Below are 21,282 nucleotides of genomic sequence, written 5' to 3'. Positions count from 1 at the left end.
GCGTGGCTCGACCTCTGAGCCACACCAGCTGGGCTAATTGTCCCTTTGAGTAACTTCCTGCAGAAGCCAACAGGAACCCTCCACTTATCAGCCACATTTCATCTATCTCATCATTGACAGATACGGTTGGAGTTTTTAAAACAACCATAATATTTGCTAATTAGTTTCTAATTTAAAAAATGCACGCTTGTCATAGATGTCACCTAGATCTTAGCCGAGAAGGCTGAGATTTGGAGAAAATTAGCTCAAGCCTCTTATGTGGGTGGGATTTCCAGTGCCCGTCTCCAGATCGCTGGGAATTCCCAGGGGCATCGATGCTCAGTCACATCGAGCTCTCGTTTCCCCCTTTGGCTGCACTTTTGCTTTCATGTTACACACTCAGCAGCAGGGCTGAAATCGACAACAGACAGTTCCAACTGTGGAGCACCTGGAACTCCCATACATACCGCTCAGGGACAGGCAGGCTTCTGGATGCCTGAAGGTCCTGGTTTTTGATGTGGGTTCTGATTATGTGGATGTGTTCGAAGTGCGGGAAGCCATCAAGCCAGACACTTGGGATTGGTGCATAAAACTGGACACTGAGAACTTACGCATAGGAAAAAATCTCACCACAAGATGTGATTTTTCCATTTATTTTTTATTATATTGGGAGACAGATTTTACAGGATAGCTTCAAACCAGCTGATGTCCATTGACCAAATTTTACACAAGCCATTGGAAAACAAGATCTACAAATGTGCTTAGTTACTGGTATTATATAACATGGATCAAGCACCAAGAGTGTGCTGAGCTGGACAGGACAAACATAGGAAAGACAAGTCCCTGCCACCCTGGACACCCGCTCCTTCCAAGTTCCGCGCACAAACGTCGCCTTACCTGTCACACCCTTTATCATAAGGCATAGATAAGGAAGTCTGTTGCCTTTCTCATTGTCACTTCATAAATATCTTATACCCTTTTCTGCAACAATTAATAACATCTTGGCCTTTAAATACAAATCTCTGTAGTACAATACACAGAATATACTGATTTGGTAGTCACATGATCGACCACAATAATCTCACAGGTTGGTTATAATATGAACCATATTAAATTTTCAACAGTTACAATTTTGATACCACTCAGAATCATTCACTGTTGGCAGAGCCTTTTTTTTTGGTTAAAAAATAAAATGAGGTGCCGTGGATGTTTTGTTAATAAACTGTAAAAAAAACAGCACTACCTCGGTTCTGATACAGGAATCGGAACTAACGGCACATTTAGAACAGTGAGGCTGAGCACATCCAATAAACTAGCTTTGTGGTGACCCGTTCCATAGCCCCATGCCCTGAAACACTAGCAGTGTATGATTTGCAGTTTCAAGAAGGGGCTACTGGTGTAAAATACCTGAAAACCGTGAGCCGGGAAATTTTTTTGCTTTTCTGCAGGGCTGGGTGCAAAGCAGATTCAGACTAGAAAAGAGGGTGCATTGACTCTGAATATATTCATTGGCTGAGGGTATCGGATTTCAAAGTAACCCCTTAAATAACAACATCTGAATGTTAATTTTTTTTAAAACACAAGGGAAATGAGGTGAATTTTGATAGTGTAGTGATTTTAGGCTCAGGCACAAGAAATTATGCTTTACGTGGAAATGTCTGAGAGTGTGGTGAAAGGTGACCCCCGTGCAGAGGACAGGCCCATCCCTATTTCACCACAGGGAGTTCACAAAAGTTGGACATGAAAGGTGAATTGGGAGGGAAAGGGAGATGTTTCCTTCCCAGCTGGGCACTGTCTGGACCCGTTCTGCAGATAGAGGGATGCAGGAGCTAGAGTGAATCTGGGGCCCAGGGAACAAAGGCTGTAATGAGCTTGGGGGTCACTGGACATATAGAACCCAGCTGTGAACTTCACCTTCTCCAGATCCCAAGAACCTGAGCATCCACGAGCTTCCTACCACGGCAGACATCCATAACTGGACACCAGAATCAGAGCCATCAGGCTGAGGAAACCCCTTCGAGGAAACCATCTGGCCTTTGCTCTCTCACTATCTGGTTTCCAGGGGTGTTACCCAGTCTGGACCTTTCCGTCATGTGGCAATGACACTGAGTTCATTTAAAAGCTCTACTGGACTTAGAGCAACACTACGTTTCTCCGATTACCTCCCCAGATACAAAAAGTGTAAAAGAAAATCCTACAGGGTCCCTTCTCTTCCATGCGTGGGGCAGGGCTCCTGGTCACGCCCTCCCTCGGTAGCTAGGCCCGTGGCCAGACAGGCCCATCAGGAATTGCCACCCAGGGCAGCACGACAGTGGTTTGGTCCATCCCCCATGATCCTCCCTGGCAGGCGAAGAGTCCAGTCAGGACAGCAGCTCCCAGTCCCCGAGGCTGTTAACCTACTTTCCCCTTTAGGGTGAAAAAAAGAACCAGCCTTATTTCATATGCCCACCCAAACCCAAGCACCAAAAGACTAAAATTCTGACGACAGTAACAGATATATATTTTGTTTTCAATGATACATCCTCAGTTTTCCATATACTAAGGCTTCACTTTCAGTCACCTAGTTGAAAATCTGCACATAAGCATGAGACCAAAATGGACAACACCAAGACCTGTATAAATAAAGGCTCCCTACAGGTGAAAGCATCTGTCCCTTCTTGGTTAACAGCTTGAAATGTTCTGACTACGCCTTACGGTGGAGGACAGAGTTAGACGCAGCAGCTGAGCATTATTTGGAAGTTTTCTGGGATGGATGCTGGGGCTCCTATTGCTTTAAAAATCTGAGATGCTTTCCCAATGTCTCTTTCAGGAGTTTATTACATCATCCAGGTTATTCTCACTACCAGCATGTTCTCAGAAGAATTAGAGAGCTAGTAGTGTCTGTCAATCATTTCCTTTCCCCGATAGCACGACATTAGAGTCAAATATTGAAAAGGACTCTTTCTGTCCAGTTATGTCAAAGCACCATCCAACAGGCGGAAATGGAGATCAAATTCCAAAGAAATCGCAGCGGCTCCCTGTGCACTGTAGAAAGCTTTCTCTCAAGTTATCTAACAGAGAAGACAACAGACCAAAATTAGGTATTTAGATAGACGTATATAGATAGATACATAAATGATTAAATAGCTATTGTCTTTTGGACAGCCGACCAGTATTGAGAACTCTGGACTAGGTGCTGGGGTAGCTGAGAACAGCTCAGTGCCTCTATCATATTAGAGACAAGCTTTCGAAATCTCTGTGAAAGCCACTGGAAATGGCCACACTTGGTGTCACATAGAGACTGTGGTTTACAGTTAGAATGTCAAAGTCTAGCCATTCTCTCTACTCTTCAAGGCACAAGGACAAGTTCCAAACTCTTCAACTCGTGAGCGAGAGGCAGAGCATCGGACCCCACCAGGAGACCGAAAATCAGGGAGTGGAGCCATACACCGAAGCAGGAACGGGGCCTTTCAGGTGGCCACGGCTTGCACACGCTGACCTCCCTCTGTTCAGGGGCCCTTCAGGTGGCCACGGCTTGCACTCGCTGACCTCCCTCTGTTCAGGGGCCCTTCAGGTGGCCACGGCTTGCACTCGCTGACCTCCCTCTGTTCAGGGGCCCTTCAGGTGGCCACGGCTTGCACACGCTGACCTCCCTCTGTTCAGGGGCCCTTCAGGTGGCCACGGCTTGCACTCGCTGACCTCCCTCTGTTCAGGGGCCCTTCAGGTGGCCACGGCTTGCACTCGCTGACCTCCCTCTGTTCCCAAGCAGCCCTCCCGGGCTGGGGGGTGGGGACAGGAAGGCCTCCGGGCCTGAATTCCTTCCGTCAGGCAGGGAAGAGCCCGCTCCAGGCCACGCCCGATTGGGCAGTTCAGCTCCTCCCGGCCACGGCCACAAAGAAGAGCCCAGCAGGTCCCCGTGGAGACTGCAGTGGAGGTCGCAGTGACGCCAGAAGGGCGAGAGGGAGAGTCCACAGCCCTTGAGACGAGTCAGCAGAAAACAGGGTGGAAACGCTGTGACTTTGCCTGCAATACGCGCCTTTTCTCACCGGCTGCCTCTCTCAGCTTCCCTCCGGGCAGGCGTCTGATATCTTCTGGTGACGGTTCCCCACCAGGGCGCTTCCTCAGGATGGACAGAGTCTGACTCCTGTGCCCTGTTTTTGGCTTGTAATTCCGTTTGAATCCCTGGTGGTTCGGGACAGTCCCTTGGTAGGAAGTACTATTGCAGGTCTGAAAATGCATCCAGGACCATTAAGTCGAAGCTCACAGCAGGGAGGTTTCTGTCTAGACTGCGTGCCTCCCGAAGACCATCGTCAGCATTGGCAGAAAAGCCTCCATGACTTCATCTCTGGGCCGACAAACCACCGCGACGCGGCCGCCCAAGCTTTTAGACGGCAGAGGAGCACACGGTGGTCCCAGCTGTGCCCGTGGCTGCGTCCCGGCTCAGGACTTCATCGTGCAGATGGGCACCACAATGACCAGGATGACGGTGCACGCGGCCGCCGCGATGAGAGCCGCCATCTTGCAGGCCTTGGCTCTTCGGAACTCGGCTTCTTTGCGTTTCAGCAGCGAGTCGTAGCCCGGAGTGTAAATGTCTTCCATCCAGTACTCTAAGTTGTTTGGATTTAAAGACTCCTGTGTCTGAAAGTGAAGAGGGAGACGTTAGGAAGATGGTGAATACTTGGAACCAGGTAAAAGACATCCTGACAGTCGTGCCCCCTGAAGCACCTACGGGTGGTCTGCAGAAGGCAGCTAACGGTGCTGTGTGCCCAGCGCTGACGGCCCCCCCACAGGCATACCTGCCCCCCCTTACTACGTGCGACTTCCTTCCGCAGTTACGCACGTGTTATGGGCTGGGAGTCAGCCTGTGAAATACAGTATTTTTAATTAGGTTTTTCAATAGCCACAAGCTCTAATGACACCAAGGTCTCACGTGACCCGGGCGAGCGTATTCAATTCCAATCAGGTCTCCCGAGCAGGGGAGAGGGAAACAGGGCCCGCACCTTCCCCGGTGCCCTCAGGCGGGCACCCCGGGACCCCATGAAGACTGCCCACACAGTGCCCGCACACACCCTCTCTAGTCTGCTGAGCTGTTTCTACATTTTCTGTGTAACTGGCTACACTGTCCTTCCCATGTTTAAGTTAATGTCACCTAAAGCTCTCTAATTCGAAGATCTGCTTTTATGTTTTATAATTCTGTCTTTATGTTTATAACCATTGGCACGTTAAAAGTGCACATTTGTCTGTAGCGGCCACATCTCCCAGCCTCCTTCCCCAGAACTGTGAAAAAGATGATTCTCCCTCAGTGACTCAGCCCCTCAGCCTGACCCTTTCTCTCCAGGTCGTCCTGAGACTGGTGAGGTGCGTGAGCGTCCCACTGCTCGAGCCGTTTGCACCTGAGAGTCCTCTCTGTCTCACCTGCTGCGAGGGGCATCCTGACGCCCAGGAGCAGAGCTCAGTGTGACACCATGAGACACTACGTGACACCGTTGCAGAGCTGCACAGGGACCCACATGCATGAGGAGCAATTCATTGCCAAAAGGACGGTGACAGGCGAGGAAACGGCCTGAAGGGACAAGTGACCTGCAGGACCCACAGGGGACAGGTCATGCAGGAGGTAAGAGGGGCGAGGAGTGGCTGCCCCCAAACCGCATGCTTGGGGCCTGGCCAGAGCTGCCCCCGCCTGTAACTGCTGACATTGCAGTCTTTTGGGGCCGTGAATCTCCCCTGCGCCATCACCCAGAGGAGGGGAGGGTGGTGAGGCGGCAGATGGCGCGTCGTGGGTGGTCCAGGGTGGATCTCGACGCGTTCGACCTGGGGACTCAGTGCCTTGTGTTCGACTCCTGCCCCGCAGGCCACCGTGCCTGGTCCCGAGGCTGCTGTCAGCGGCCCCCTGCACACCGCGTGTGCTCGGCGTCATCTCACGGGTCCCCCGGCGCCTTCTCGGCACCCACTCACTGCCAGGCGGTTTAGATACACTCAGTCCCCACATCGACTCTGCCAGTTACGTCTCATTACGCACAGTTAGCGGGCGAGGCAGGGGAGTGAGTGTCCAGGTGCCACGGCGAGGTTGGCCTGGAGCTTTCTCCGCACCATGACACCCCTTCCGCGGCCCCATCGGGACTGTGGCCTCACTGCCCGCAAAGCCGAGCCCACAGGCGGGGACAGGTGCTTCCTGAGCTCCTGCGGTGACCTGGAGACGTAGCCAGACGTGGTGGGAATGGAGCCAGGAGGAGCTGCCACCAGAGTGAAAGTGGGGCCACAGCCCAGCCCTGCCTGTGGGCGGACCGACAACAGGCCCTCCAGGCACGCCTGCCTCGCAGGGCTCAGGGCGGCTCTCCCCGGGGCCGCGCCGTGTGGACGCACAGTCCACAGTGTGCTTATCCCACTGCTGCGTGCAGAAGGAGAAACAGCGCGTGTTTCATGGAACAGTTTGGCTCAGGTCTTGTGGGCAGATGTGAGAACCTGTGCTTGGCACGGAGTCTCAACCGAATCGGAGGGTGGGGGTGAGCCAGTCGGTGAGGCCTCCCCACTGCTACAAGTTTGCAAACGGGTAACAAAGCAGCAACCCCTCGTTCAACTCGGGGCCAGGGAGCGCAGTGCCGAGGGGCCGCCCCACCCCGGGCCCCCAGGAGCTCACCTGCAGGTCCAGGGCCGCGAGCTTGCCCTTGTCGCCCCCGCTCCGGGTGTACCCCTCGGCGGCCCAGGGGGGCTGGCCCCGCTCCACCTGGGCCAGCTCGGTCAGCCGCATGTCCGTGTACAGGGGGTTGCTCTTCAGGGCCTTGAGGGAGGCGGGGCGGGGCTGCGGGCTGAAGACCTGCTCCACCAGGAAGCCGTCCCTGGGCTGCTTGGGCCGGCGGTGTTGGGGGGGGAGGTCGCGCTGCCGGTCGGCCTGCGGAGGGACGCAGAAATGACAGGGATCCCGGGCAGCCCGGCGGCCGCCAGCTTTGCCTCCCAGCCCCGTGGACGTACATCCAGGTGCAAAACGCAGTTACGCAAAGACACACTTAGAACAGCCCTACTAGGAGCAAAGGGTTCTGCGCCAGGAAGGGTGGCTTTATCCAGTCCTCCCACCACCACTGCTCTTGCCCCCCCCAGGCAATACAGGTAAGGAAGGAGAGCCCAGAGAGGCGCCGTGACTTGCCCCAGGGAGCAAAGCTGCCCCGGGGCGGGGATGGCTTTAAGTCTCATCGCCTGGCTTCCTGTGTGGCCATCACTGCCCCCCTTCCTTTTACCAGTTCGCTTCTGGTACCGAGGAGTAAGAGACGTGGGCCTTTCCCCAGGAGCTTGCTGGCACCACCCTGCTCCTCCCGACGGAAGAACCGAGCCAGAAAGCACACCGGGGGGGGGGGGGGGGGGGGGCTGTAGTGATTTTCAGAGACGTCCACACGGCCTTCGAGGTCTGGATGACCGTGTGGACGACAGGGTGGAGGTAGGAAGGTACCCACACTGTGGGCGTCCCTGAAGGTGTACCAGGGCTCTGTTCCCAGTGAAGCCTGTTACAGCCGGGGCCTTCTGATGCGTCCTACTTCTAACTTGAGGCCTCAGATCTCTCCATAATGCCCCTTCCTCCAGGAAGCACTCCTTGACCCACCAAGACTGGCTCAGTGCCCACCTATGCAGCTCCACAGGGCGGGGACAGACCCCGCAGCCAACACTGTGCCACTGAACTGTAACCACCTGTTTGCCATCTCTCTGCACCGGCCTGTGAGCTCCTGGAGGGCGGGGCACTGTCGCGTCCACCTTTTAAGCCCCCACTCCAGCAAAATCGCTCCCCCAGCACAAAAGTGTGAGTGTGAGCATTCGACACCTGGGCTAGGACCAGCACAGACCCCCCCCGGCAGGTGGGCCCATGGGCTCTCGCTCAAATACAGACGACATTCAGCACTTCCAAGACCTCTGACACCCTGAATTACCCTGCAGGGAGGGCAGGGTAATTCCACCAAACCCAAACAAGATGAGGGTGCCTCTTATTTCCTAACTCATCAGCACCAAGTGTGTTCTAAGAGGCTTCACTGATCTTATTAATTTTGCTTATTACCGCCACCCAGCACTCAGAGCTGCCACGGCCTGCAAGCCCCACAGAGCTGGGGGCGGCAGGGCCGACAGTGAGGATGAGGCCACCACCATCAGGGTCACTGTCCCCCGAGGGCTGGGCTCAGTGCCGAGCATGCACTACCTCTGTCCATCTTCTCAACAACATCCGAGGCTGTGACTGTTATCCCCACTGTGGATGCGAAGCCAAGGTCAGAGAGGTTGAGAACTGACCCCATGTCACAGCCACTTGGTGGACACCCAGGATTCGAACCTGCCCTGACTTCTAAGGCTCCGGGAAGCTTAACTGCTGTGCGCACCCACCTCATGGCTCCTACGCCAAGGAGCTGGCGTTCCAACCTGGCGAGTCAGTGTATACACGTAATAGGTTTTTAAATAAGAGTTTAAATCTAACAGATCTGAACAAAGAAGACGGAGGGCTGGAGGTTCAGAGCCCGGCAGTCATCCCTCAGAAAGGTTTCAGAGGCTGAAGAATTGAGAGGCCTCGAGGGGAACCCAGGCCCCAGGTCAGCATGGAGCAGAACCTGGGAGGACAGCTGGTGGGGAGGGAAGGTCCCTTTCTCGTGTACGGAAATGCCGGGGGCTGGGAAACGCACCCGGCCTCTCCCTGTCACGGGAGCTTAAACTGAAATTACCTCCTTAGATTTCCGATGCCAGTCCCTGCTCTCCCCCGGGCCTCTGTCCTGGACCTCCTCCTCGCCAAGGCCCCCGCGGCCGGCACAGGCGACGGTGCGCCAGTCCCTGGGCGAGCTGGAGACGCTGGCGATTTTGGACTCCGTGGCGCTGTTTTCGGTCAGCGACCTGGAGGATGGCCTGGTGAAGAGGCTGCTCTTTAAGGCCTTGACTCGCAGGCTTTCGCCATGGCTCCCGCTGGCCTCGGAGCAGCACCAGTCCGCGCCGTTCTCCAGTTTGGGCCCGTGGGAGCCGCTGTGTGCGGGGAACGTGCGAGGAGAGGCGCTGTCATCAGATGGAGCCTCACTGGTCAAGGAATTCAGGTCCGTCTGCACACTCACCTTCTCAGGCTGCTGCATTTTCTGGTCCAGTTTATTTAGTTTGCCCAAGACCTGGGAGATTTCCTCGCGGACGCCAGACAGCGATTCAAGCTTCCGTTCAATTTCGCCGATCCTGAGCACCAGCTTGCAGACACTGGTTTTCAACTCCTCTTCCGAGGGGTGGCTGTTTTCAGGCCGGTTGCCCTTTCCGCCTTTGCCGCCGGCGGCGATTTTGGTTATGTTGCGCTCGGGTGAACTGTCGCAGTCCGACCTGTGGAGCTGAGACAGGGACCCTGTGCTGTTGTAGCAGGATGAGTGGATCACGCCCGTGGAGCCGCTGACGCTCATGTCGTCGAGGAACCGGAAAATGTCGCTGATGTCGTCGCTCACGACCTCCGAGTCGTCGTCCGACTGCTTTGTGGGGTGCCTGTCCCCGTACTTGGCCTGCACCGAGGCACACGGGTCTCTGCATTTCTTGGGCTCCAGCACATGCTGCTCGGTCTGGGTGCCCACGCTGCTGGTGTCCGAGCTGAGCTGCCCGCTGGTGCAGCAGATGCTCTTGTCTTTTAACTTGACCGGTTCCTGCTTCTCCAGGTCAACGGGGGACGAGATCTCCTTAGATTTGAGCCCATTGGGTTTCGCCGCGTAGCCAGCGGGGAGCATTGGCTGCTGCTCCTTTGGCGGGAGGTAAGCCGGGCGCTGGTCCCGGGCTGGGAAGCTGGGAGTCTGGCTGCTGGGATTGGGGTAGTGCAGCTTCTCCTTGGAAGGGTTTCTACTGAAAAAGGACCGTTCGAAGTCAGGGACTTCTTCTGTGTTTAGGCTCCAGCTCTTGGCTGGCCAGGGGGTCTGCTTGCCTGGCCTCCCGGGACAGCGCCTGGCTTCCGGGGTCCCCATCATGGGAGTGGGCCCAAAGTACGTGGAGGCCTGAAGGTCATCCAGGCTTTCATGCTTTGCCCGCCTTTTGTCAGGAACAGGGGAATACACGGGGTTCAGGTACTGGCTATTGTAGGGCATCTCAAAGCTGTGGTTAAAGAAGGGTGTCTTGTGGGGCTCCTTCCGACTCTGGGGCTCCCCATGCTCTCCATCGGCCTTGTTAGCAGGGGCAACCAAACTGGGGGACACGGTCACCAGATTGTGAAAATCCTCTTTGAAGATGTTCCTTTTCTGGACGCAGGACTGGACCACAAAGTGCTCATCGTTGGCCACGAATGTCTCCTTGAGGCCCTGGGGGATGGTCAGCGAGTCCTGGTCTGAGACAGACTCGTTCTCAATGGTCATGGGGAAGTAGGTCCTCTGCATCTCGCAGGGCTGAGGGCTGGCGACCGAGTACGGGCCCAGCGCCTGCAGCCTGTCCAGGGAGGCGGCGCGGGCTTTTGCCTCCTTGCTGACACCCAGCAAGAAGTTGGGCTCCGAGGCGGGTATGAACTGGGGGCAGTCCCTGCAGTCCAGCTTCCGGCACTTGGACGGCTGCCGGGCAGGGTAGTTCTGGCCAAAAGGCCTTCCGGCCAGCTCACAGTTCAGGGGCTCGCACTCGGCCGCGCTGCAGACCTCCGTGTCTGACCTGCAGGACTCGAAGGACGCCTCCTTTTTGTGTGCCTTCTGCCGGCCTGCGGGCAGCTTCTCCCTGGCGACGCCCCCACTCATCTGGATCAGGTTGAATATCGTCACGATATCTGCCGCCACCATGATTTTCTTGGACTGCTGGCTGTTCACGGAGCGTTTCATCTTGTCTTTGAATAGCGTGGCTGGGAAACTGGGATCGAGGCAGGCCGTGTAGAAGAGCACGCTCCTCAGTTTGGCGAGCTGCGGCAGGTCAAAGCGGGCACACAGGGATCTGCACAGGTCCTGGTAGGAGACGCTGTTCTGCTTGCTGTCCAGCTCCTCCAGGATCTTCACCAGGACGAGGGCGGTGTCCTGACCGGCCTCCATGGTTTAGGATTTCCAAGGCTCACCCGTTACACAGAAACTGCCAGTCAACTCTACAGCAACAGCATCGAAAAGGAGAGGAGGAGAAGAGGGTTAGACACAGGCTTGCTGTGAACCACATAAAGAAATGCCAGGAAAAACTGTCTAATGATTAAAAATGTATTAAGAGCTTTAAAAAATATTTATAACACATGACCTTCTAATTCCCTTCCCAGGAATCTACCTTAAAGAAATGATCAATAATGAGGAAATGTTATTTATTAGTATATTATCTCCTGTATAATACTTAGCTCCAAAAGGATTACTTTGTTTATCCAGACGTCTCCAGAAATAGCTTCCTGATGTGGAGGCATTGCTCAGGTTCCACTGAAGAGAGGTAAGAGCTCCATTCACTTGCCCTCTCTCCACCTAAAAATCATGCCTGGCTCAGCCTGCCACCTCCTGACCTTTGACCTCCCAGGAAGAGCTGAGGCCCTGGACCTCATGGCAACCACACGGCACCCTGGGCCCTGATCCCCATGCCTCCCTGTCTCGGCAACCGGGGGCCTTCCTGCACAGCCCTGCTCTCTCGATAAGCTCTGAACCAAAGCCGGCACCCTCCCAAGGTTCAGTCAGGATAGGCCCTGTTGTACCCACAACTGCAAACCCACTTTTGCCCAGCCCTGTATTTCCCTTCAGGCACAGAGAGGCAATGTGCCCTGTTGTACAGAGAAGCCTTGCCGGGATTCGCAAACAGTGTCCAGAGGAGCCATTAGGGGTACATGCAGAAATGCTAGCAGCTTAACCAAGATCGTGGAATGAGGTAGAAGCACGCCTGAGGCTGGCCGCCAGCTGCCTCGGCCTGTCTCTGAACCCCATGCCCCTCTGCCTTCTTTCACTGGCACCAAGCCTGCAGGTAAGCTCCAAACACTAAGATCCACGTCGGAGGGAAGAGAGAGTCAGTGGGCTCTAGCAACATAGTCCAGAGGAATGTAGAGCCTTCTCCTAGCCTGTCTGAGAAAACACATCACCACATGGCTGGGGCAGAGGACAGGCCTTCCCCTGCCTTCTCCTGGAGGTCACGTCCCCGCCCAGCAGAAACAGACCCATAGCTACAACCCTGGTTTCTGCTTCACATTGGTCAAGATTCAAGAAAGAGCTTATTTTGGGGAATCCTGAGGGGAACCCTCCCCACCCCAGACCAGTCCTGTGTGCTGTGGATAGAGGCAGGCAGACGTCTCAGCCTCACGGGGGAAATACAGATGTTTCAGAGGCAGGATCAAAGAGTGAATGAGTACAAAGGCTTTTAGGAGCCGGAAGTCACATCAATTTTGCATCTATCACTGGCCAGGAAAAAAAGGCATTATCTATGTAAAATCCCAACAGGACTCCCACCGACAAAGAAACCTTTGTCTGTCTTCCAAGTAGTAAGTGGCACCGAACACTCCCCCACCAAACTCATCAGAAATGCAAATAAACGGACATATTTGTTCTCTGGAAACTGACATTTATGATCACAAGGTCCAGATCTAAACAAACGTCTCTGACGCACAGCAAAAATCAGACTTTATTTGTCAGACATTTAGGGTTTTCCCTCCAGGCTCCAGGAACCTATGGAAATCTCTAAATCTGCCTTTCTTTGGACTCCCCTCCTCCTGCTCCACCTGCCTCGGACACACGGGAAGAAAGCCCACTAAAGGGTGTCTGCCACCATCCCCACAAGCACCAGGCAGCCTTCCCTCTCTGACCCCTTCTCTAATGTCAGCAGAGCCCCAGACACTGCTGCCAGGCTCTCCATGAGCCGGTGGCCCGGAGCTCATGGTAAAGGACATCCTGTGACCACAGCTGTCTGCTGGCTTCTACCTGCAGGGCCAGCTCCATTGATGCTGACGGTCACAGACGTGGGGGGGAAAGGGGCATCTCCCCACCTCTCCATCCGGGAGCGGGGGTCTCGGCAGCAGCTTGTTTGCTGGGGAAAGGGGTGCAAAGCTGGCCACATCGGCTCTCCCAGACTCCTCCTGGCAGGTCTCCATGTCCCACATACAACCACAGCTGAGCCCAGCGGCGAAGCTCCCAGTCAGGGCCCCGAGGGTGGCAGCGTGGCCCCTGCCGCCTCCCAGTGACAATGCCTGTCCTGAGACAGGGTCTGCAGCCTTTCTCGGTGCTACTGAGCCCGCCGAGAGTGCCTGAGCCCGCAACCACCTTCCCCAGGTGGGCTCCCAGCGTGACACCTGCTAACGCTTCCAGCAGGAGGCTGGGCCGAGCAATGCCCCAGCCAAGCTCCCCAGAGGCCACCAGGAGCCCCAGCCTCCCGGAGAGGGCGAGTGAGGGCTCCGGAGGGTGCGGGGCGGTGCGGGCAGGCAGGTGGGACCGCGGTGCCTGAGCCGCGCAGGTGAGCGCGCACCTCCGCCAGGCCGGGCCCCTGCTCGCGGAGGGCGCCGCTGAGCGCGCACCCCCGGGCGAGGACCCGCCTCGGGCGCGCGGGAACCCTGGTCAGCACGGGGGCGCTGGTCGCGCCGGGCACGCCGGCTTTCCGCCCGACTGCGCGGTGCGTGAGGCCGTCCGCGCACAGCCGCTGTCCCGACCCCGCAAAGACCGCCGTCTGCAGCGGCGTTTCCGCGAGAACTTGCCCGCGGGGCACGGCCCTTCCCCTGGTTTCCCTCCACCAGCCCCGTCTGTCCGTCTGTCCGCCCCGCGCACCTCTCCGCCGGAGGCCTGGCGGCCGCGGGCTGCACGCCCGGAGATGGGAGACTCCCGCCCCGCGCGGGCACCGGCCCCACGCGCCCCACACGCGCGGGCGCTCCCCCGCCCCTCCCCGGAGTTACCTGCGGGGCTCCCGGGGCGGGTCCGCGCCCCCGCGGGCCTCCCGCTGCTCCCGGCGCCGCGCCGCCCGAGGCTCCGGAGCCTACGGCGCCCGGCCCGCCGGCCCGCGGGTTCCGCGCGGGGGCTGCTGCCCGGGGCCGGGGCTGCGGCTCTGCCCCCGAGTCGCGGCTCCGCCGTCGCCCGCGCGGCGCCCCCCCGGCTGCGGGCGGCCGGCAGCGGCTCGCATGGCGCCGGGGCCCGGCGACCCGGGAGGTGGCCGCAGCCCCGGGCGCCCCGCCTCGGGCTTTGTCTCGGCCGTGCCGCCGCGTCACGGGCTCGCGGGCGGTGAGCAGAGGGCGCCCCGGGGCCCGCCGCGGACAGCGGGGCGCGGCCTCCCCATCGTCCCCGCCCGGCGCGCAGGCTGGCGGGGCGCACGGCGGGCACTGCGCGCGCCCTGGGACCAGGGGCGGGCGGGGGCCCCCGGAGGCCGCGGGAGGAGAGCGCGGGGGCAGAGCCCGGGAGGCGGCGCCGGGTCCCGGCCGAGGCTGCGGCGCTGGAGGAGCGGCCGGGCGGCGGGTCCGCGCCTCCCGCGCCGAGGCTGAAGGTGACTGCGGCCCCCAGTGGCCGCGCAGGGGCGCGCGGTGTCCTCGGCTCCCTCCCGGCCGGGCAGCGCGGCCACCGAATTTCCCTCTCGCCTGGCCCCGGCTTACATGGTGCGCAGGCTGGAGAGCCCGGCGGTCACGCGACCACCCCTTCCCCAGACACCCACAGACCCGGCCAGCGGAGCCGGGGCGGGCCCCGAGAAGTGGGTCCGACACCCGGGTGGGAGCTGCGGGCCCGCGTCACCCCGCGCGCTGCGGCGGGCCCGGGACGCAGCCGCCGGTGGCGCCACAGCCTCCGCGGGCCTGTCCCCGCCCGGAGCGGCTCGCACGCGGCCCCCTGGGTCTCCTCGAGGGAACGGCGCCCTGTCCCCCCCGCGGGACCCCGCCCCCGGCTGCGGAACGGGCGCGGAGAGCCTGCCTCCCGGGCAGGGCGCCCTTCCCGAGCGCGGTCCGGCGCCGGCCCGGGGGCCACGGAGGGTCACCAGTGGTCCCAGCGTGGCTGGGGCACCTCCGCCTCCCTGCGCCTGCTGCTGGGAAGAGGCCGGCAGGCCTGCAGGTGCACCTGCGGGGGGCGGGGCTGCGAGCACCTGCGGGGGGCGGGGCTGCGAGCACCTGCGGTGGGCGGGGCTGCGAGCACCTGCGGGTGGGCGGGGCTGCGAGCACCTGCGGTGGGCGGGGCTGCGAGCACCTGCGGTGGGCGGGGCTGCGAGCACCTGCGGGTGGGCGGGGCTGCGAGCACCTGCGGTGGGCGGGGCTGCGAGCACCTGCGGTGGGCGGGGCTGTGAGCACCCAGGGTCCAGGGCCCCCGAGTGGACAGCCCGGCGTTTCCCAGAGCCTCTGCCAGGCTTTAAAACTCACTTGCCTTTAGTACTTTATTGTGAGGCCGGCTCTGACCCATCCTATGAAGGCAAAAGGGTTTGACGGGGCGAATGGAATAAAGTTCGATTCCTTCTACCTGGCTCAGGGTTTTGTTGACTTATTTTTTCTAAAATTTTTTTATTTTTTGCTTTTCTCTGCTCCGCCCACCCCTGCTCCCCTCCCATCTGGGAGCCATCCATTCGCTGTCTGTACCCGTGAGTTTCCGTTTGGGTTGCCGGTTCATTTTGTTATTTAGATTCTGCATATCGCTGAAACCGTATGGCATTTGTCTCTGTCCCCCGACTCGTTTCTCTGAGCACAGTACCCTCTAGGTCAGTGATTTTCAACCCCTTCCACACATAAACTAAGTACTAAAATTCTGCGGCACACCAAAAATCTATTATATTTATTTGCAGCTCTGACCAAAAAATAGGTATAATTTTGGGTCACTCACGCCAGACAGTTGTGTTGGCTGCTGTCATTTGTTTTCTTTGACAATCTAAGGGAAAGAGGCCAGTGCGCTGACTAAGGAGTTCAGTATTGCGATTAAAAAAAAAATGTTTTTATTGATTTTTTTTTTAGAGAGATAGAGAAAGGGAGTGGGAGAGAGAGAGAAACATCCATCGGCTGCCTCCTGCACGCCCCTGCTGGGGATCGAGCCCGAAACCCCAGCATGTTTCCTGACTGGGAATTGAACTGTTACCTCCTGGTTCATAGGTCATCGCTCAGCCAGTGAGCCACACGGGCCAGGCCTGCAAGCGTTTTTCAGTACATGCCTTTGTGTCTACCAGGAACCAGCATTTAACCCAGCGTAAACCAAGTAGCCTGGTACTCGGGGCTCCCCTCTGCTCTAAGCCTGGCCTCTTTCCCATTGGCTCTGTTGTGTGCTTTCTCCCTACTTTTGAAAATGGGAAAAATCCCCTGCCGTGAAGAAGACCCAGTAACCCATCTTTCAGTGGAAAGGACACAGTCTAGCGGGGAAACCCGGTCCTGCTGCAGCAAATAGAGGCTTTCTGACCACACCCACTTCAGGGAAGCCCTCCCAGGTGGCAGGCACCACCCAAAGCCAGACCCTGGCGGTCGTTTCAGCAGGAAGTTTGCAGCTTTGGAAGAGAAACCTGTCTCCAGGACACGTGCCGTAGTCGTGATGTCTAAGCTCGTCCCTAGTGGAAGAAGGGGCTATTAACTGGAGTTAGGAAGACTCACCCTGCAGTCATGCCTGGAAGCTGTCTGCCGTTTCATAGATGCTCAGGTGAACAGACTCCTAAACTGTATATTTTGTATTCTCATTATTGTTAAGGAGACGTAGCTGAGCTCTGTGGACCCAGATGTATTCGCAACCCAAATCCCCCCCATCCCTCCCCAGGCCTTCCTCACACCACTGTCTGTCCGTGGGCTATGCACGTATGCGCATAAGGTCACTGGGTATTGCTCGCTTTGTTTAACAGCTATCAGCTGTGAAAGTGTGCATACATTTTGGGGGAGGACAGCGTATATATTGTGCTTATTTTGTGCCTATTACATTATCTGAATTATATAATTTAATTGTCACAGAAATCCTTGTCAGGCAGGTGTCGTTCATTGTGCCACTTTGCATGTGAGTGAGCAGAGGCTCAGAGGTGCATGTGGCTGTCGGGTCCCAGCCTGGGTAGAAGTTCAGAGGGAAGAGGAGGGCGCTGAGAGAAGTGGGCATGAGGACGTCCAGCGGGAGGGAAGGGGCATTGTGGGTAGAGATGGTCACCTTGGAAGCCAAGGACCAAGAGGCACTGTGAGAAGCAGACAGACCACACCACCCTCTGGCAGCTGGGGGAAGGCCTGCAGCCCCACGGGCAGGTGCAGGTGCTCCTGCGCAGACCCGGCATCCACTGGCAGGATGGCCTGTCCCTGGCAACAGCAGTTCAGCTCTGTGTCTGGCACGGTCTTTCCCCGTGGGCATCAGCAGATGGCAGCTCCGAGCAGGTACTGCTCTCAGCCAAGAGAAGCTAGAGCTAGTAGCAGCTTTTTCGTCTTCTTCCCAGTAAGACAGATCATAGAGGCAAGGCTGGGGTGCAGCCAGCTTGGGGCCTTCCTAGAAAGAAGCCCCTTCCAGGATTAATGCCCACGAGACTGGTCATTTCGTTCTGGTTCTTCGGTAAAGAGTTGGAGCCCAGCGGTGCAGCGCCCCCACGCCCCCTGGAGCCTGCATTGTGGCCTGGGTGTCTCTTCCAGAGCAGGCCTGCCGCTCCCATTGCTCAGAGCTGCCAGGAGGTTCGGGGCAGGGCAGGGGGGTGTCTTCCCATCACCAGCTGCAGAGCACAGAACCCAGAAAGGAGGCGACTCCTTCCAGTGGAGTCCAGAGGAAGTCACGTCCTAGTCCTGGGGCTGATGTTAAGGATAGAAGCTCCTCTCAAGCTGCTACTCAGGTCTCAATGCAAACAACTTTATAGATGGGGAAGCTGAGGACAGAAATGTATCACTTCCCGGTCAGTGGCAGAACCGGCCACCTTTTGGCCATGGTTCCTCACTCAGCCTCAAGAGCCCTGCGTGCTCTGGGAGGAAGGGGCAGGTGCCGCGGGACAGGAAAGGCCGCTGTGGTCAGTCACAGATTTCGGCTGACTTTGCAGTCACCCAGCACATAGAGCCCTTTACAGCAGTGAAAGAACCAGGCAGAGGAAGGTGTGTGTCGCTCCAGCGAGGCGGAGCCAGGTCCAAGCGGCTGTGGCATTACCTGTCCTCTCTCCTCTTCTCTGAAGGGCGATGAATCACCAAGCTCTGGCGCAGTGGGGCAGACCTTGGCGACACCCAGCAGTTGTTCTAGACAAAAGTTACCCAAGTGAGCTGGTCAGGTGCTCCTGGTGCAGAGCTTCCCCACAGGGGGCAGTGAGGGCTGTTCCTGCAGATCGCCTGCTGCCCCCTTAACCTTCACCCCATTCTGCTGCGTGTGCACCTCCTGAGCCGTGGTGCTGAAGTGAGCAGAAAACGAGACTCAGAGCCGGTCACTTAGCTTCTGTCTGTCCTGGTGTTTCTCCTTTTGGTTCCTGGGGACTGTGTGCACTTGGTCTTGGCTCAGCCCCTTTCGTTCAAGGCTGCTGAGACAGGTCCCAGCCTACCTGGTTTCCCCCCAGCAATTGCGGAATGCTGCCACCCCGTGGCGACGGTGGGACCTGCCCTGCATGGGACTCCAAACCACAGAGCCTCAAATGACCGTAAAAGAAGGCTTTGAAAACAGTGAAAATTAAAACTGTAAAACCTGCAGAGCAAGAGTAAACAACCTAGTGCATCTTAAAGTTAAGCAGAAGGAGAGCCTGACTGAGTCCCCGTGTTGCCGGGCACAGCAGACCACGATGCCGTGGCAGGGCTGTGAGCATCAGCCAAGACGCTCCGTTTACAGTGTGACAACACCCAGGAAGGTCCTTTGAGGGTGAAATATTGTCACACAGAAATTTGCTCACATGAACAGATCCCTTCTGGTACACAAGTCCCTGCACCATGGGAAGATTTTAACCATACGGGATCCTGCTCCCTGCAGCCTTGCCCAAGCGGGGTGACGCTCCCAGTGTACACTGTTCCATGAGGGCCCCCCAAGGCTCTATATCGCAGGCGCTGAGTCAGGTGCTGCTGGGAAGAGAGGGACAGGTGTGAGAGCCGTCTCTGCATTCCCACCAGTGCTCATTCCTTCCCACCCCAGAACCTATTTTATAGGAAGGGAAGCTGAGGCCGCTGCTCACACACACCTGGACTCACACAGGGTGGAAATGCCCAGGAGCCACTGGATGCTAGACAGAGACTCCCCCTGCCCTAAGGCTCCCTTTTGCTCAAGTGGACAAATGCTTACCGATCAGTTACCATCTGCTGGTTTTCTTGCTAGGGCCAGTGAGGACGGCAAAGGCCAGGCCCCTGGGGGCGGAAGGAGCAGCCACCAGTGTGATTCTGCACTGAGCCCAGTGGAAGAACAGTTATTCATGCCTGGGGCGGGGAAGGCTGTCCTCAGATGACACTAGAGCTACCAGCTACAGACACGGACACGCTGTTCTGGGCAAAGGAGGCCCCTTCTAGTCCCTGAAGTGCAGCCTCTGGAGCAGGGTGAGAGGCGGGGACTTGGCAAGGGTGGGTGCTCAATGGGCTGTGTGCAGAGCTGACATCCAGCAGGTACACCCAGCTAGGCCCCATGCATGTAAAACAGTGTGAGTCTTCCTCTGGTTGAAGATGGCTCCTGATCCTAGTTCCTGAGGTGCCTCTGGGAACCCCAGCACCTCCTCGGAGGGAGGGACCCTTGGACCCCCCCCTACAACCCAGCCACTAGAGAGTACACGCCTGGCCCCTCAGAGGGCCTGCAGGACCCCGACCCAGTGTGTGACCCTGGCCTGAGTTTGTTTTGATTGGTTGGTGCCCAGTGATATTCTGGAAAACCTGTGCAGGTCATTAACTCTTCCGAATATCGCTGTTGGTTGTGTGTATCAAGTTACTGAATTCGACGTTTACCTTGAAGGTGACCTTGGGGAGAGCAGAGCTAGCTGTCTGATAGATGGGCTTTGGCAGGTAAGTTAACTTCTTTCTACTTATCCTGAAACCTTAGTAAACCCACTCGCCATCTCCTGATCGCGCCTGGAGCTTTTCGAAAGGAGCAGAGATGCTTTGTTTTAAAGCACAACCACGTAGAGCCGTTTATAGGTTGATAATAAGTCAGTATGAATTGCGTCATTGTGGGAACTTGGCATCAGGACAGCCTGACTGAACCCCTGGTTTAATTCTGAGAGGGACCGTGGCAAGGGAGGCGGAGGTTGATATAGAAAGACTACAGCCCGGCCGGGCGGGGCTCAGCGGTTGAGCATAAACCTAGGATCCAGGAGATCAGGGTTCGATTCCCGGTCAGGGCCATGCCCGGGTTGCGGGCTGGGCAGCCGATCAGTGACTCTCATCATTGATGTTTCTGTCTCTCTCCCCCTCCTTTCCTCTCTCTGAAATCAATAAAGACATGTTTAAAAAAAAAAAAAAAAAAGACTACAGACTTCCCGTTAGAAAGAAACAAGGAAAGGGTTTGAGTTGCCAGTTACAAAGAAGAATTCAGGCATCAAAGCTGTTCAAAGGGAGACAGCAGGTGCCTGCGTTTCTCCCGCGGGCTGCCTGGGAGGCGGTGACGGAGCCCGGGAGTGTCCCAGCAGACTCGGCCTCACCTTGTCATTTGGCAGGTGGGGAAATAGGCCCAGGTCAGAGAACGGACAGACCCCAGGCCAGGGAGGGCCCGCGGAGCCCCCTGGACGTCGTCACCGGCCAGCACGACCTCCCCGTCCAGGAGAGCGGCGAGGCCGCCAGACAGGCAGGGGCCTCCCAGCGCCCAGGCCTCCCCGGGTCTGGTCTTGCACTTCTCAGCAGTGGCCACCAGATGTCACTGTTAAAGCCCCGACCAGTCAACGCTTGTACTGCTCCGCTGTTGAAGTGAATTTCAAAGTACAAGGGAGTCTCCAGTTTTAAAAATGAACATTTTTAAGAGGGAAAACCATAAAAGCCTTGTGGTGAGGGCATCAGTTCACCTTTTTCCTTATAAAAGAGAGAGGGCGTTAGGCATGTCTAAGAGCTGCTTTAACAGCGTCCCAGGGGCTGTGCCGAGGGGGTTCCAGTTAGCATGCAGCCCCTCTGGGACTCTTTATAGACCCTCCATCCATGTCTGGAGCCCTCCCAGGAAAGTGTGCTCTGAACCCAGGCCTGGGCCCTGGGCCCTGAAACTGCCCCAAGTGACGCCAGTTGTCCAAAGGGCTACGTCCCAGCCTTGCCCAAGTCCATCCCCTCGCCAAGCCTCAGTCTTCTCTACGGGGTCACTAGGTTCCTCTCAGAGTTGTTAGAAAATCCAGTGAAATGAGAAAATGTATTTGAGAGAGGCAGGAGGGGACATTGGAATGGCCTCTGGCCGTGGGGTCAGACCACAGTGTGGACACTGGTCCTCTCTTAGCTGTGTGACCTCAAAGTCACTGTACCTCTCTGAGCCTCTGTTTGCTCATAGGTATAACCCGTGAGAGGGATACCATGATTCTCTGAATTTGACAGCAGGTGACACTGGGACATAGGGAGGTGAATTTAGCTGTGGTCGAATGACTCGGTCAGGGAGCCAGGTGGCCCAGATGCAGGGCCGGAGCACT

At 57.2% G+C, this 21,282-nt stretch overlaps 1 protein-coding gene across 2 annotated transcripts; it reads right to left on the bottom strand.

The window, feature by feature from the left end:
- Positions 1-638: 638 nt before the first annotated feature.
- MINAR1 (membrane integral NOTCH2 associated receptor 1) lies at positions 639-13,782 on the bottom strand. Of its 2 annotated transcripts, XM_081124456.1 has the most exons (4): positions 13,733-13,782; positions 8,646-10,981; positions 6,596-6,847; positions 639-4,596 (listed from the first exon to the last, which is right to left on the bottom strand). In XM_081124456.1, the coding sequence occupies exons 2-4, from the start codon at positions 10,929-10,931 to the stop codon at positions 4,399-4,401; spliced, it is 2,736 nt and encodes a 911-aa protein (XP_080980582.1). In that variant the 5' UTR covers positions 10,932-10,981; positions 13,733-13,782; the 3' UTR covers positions 639-4,398. The 2 variants fall into 2 exon arrangements, with proteins under 2 accessions (XP_080980582.1, XP_080980583.1); XM_081124457.1 differs by lacking the exon at positions 6,596-6,847.
- Between the last annotated feature and the right edge of the window lie 7,500 nt (positions 13,783-21,282).

Source organism: Miniopterus schreibersii (genome assembly GCF_964146895.1).
Source record: "Miniopterus schreibersii genome assembly, chromosome: 22".
NCBI classification, from domain to species: domain Eukaryota; kingdom Metazoa; phylum Chordata; class Mammalia; order Chiroptera; family Miniopteridae; genus Miniopterus; species Miniopterus schreibersii.
The sequence above is the reverse complement of the archived record's forward strand: the minus strand, read 5'-3'. Positions and strand labels throughout refer to the sequence as shown.

Bases quoted from the DNA above. Each gene is read 5' to 3' on its own strand.
- MINAR1 (XM_081124456.1), bottom strand. From the start codon at position 10,931: ATGGAGGCCGGTCAGGACACCGCCCTCGTCCTGGTGAAGATCCTGGAG. The intron at 6,848-8,645 runs GTAATTTCAGTT...GTCCCTCCGCAG, and splicing joins GGCATCGGAAATCTAAGGAG to GCCGACCGGCAGCGCGACCT. The intron at 4,597-6,595 runs GTGAGCTCCTGG...CTTCACTTTCAG, and splicing joins TCGCGGCCCTGGACCTGCAG to ACACAGGAGTCTTTAAATCC.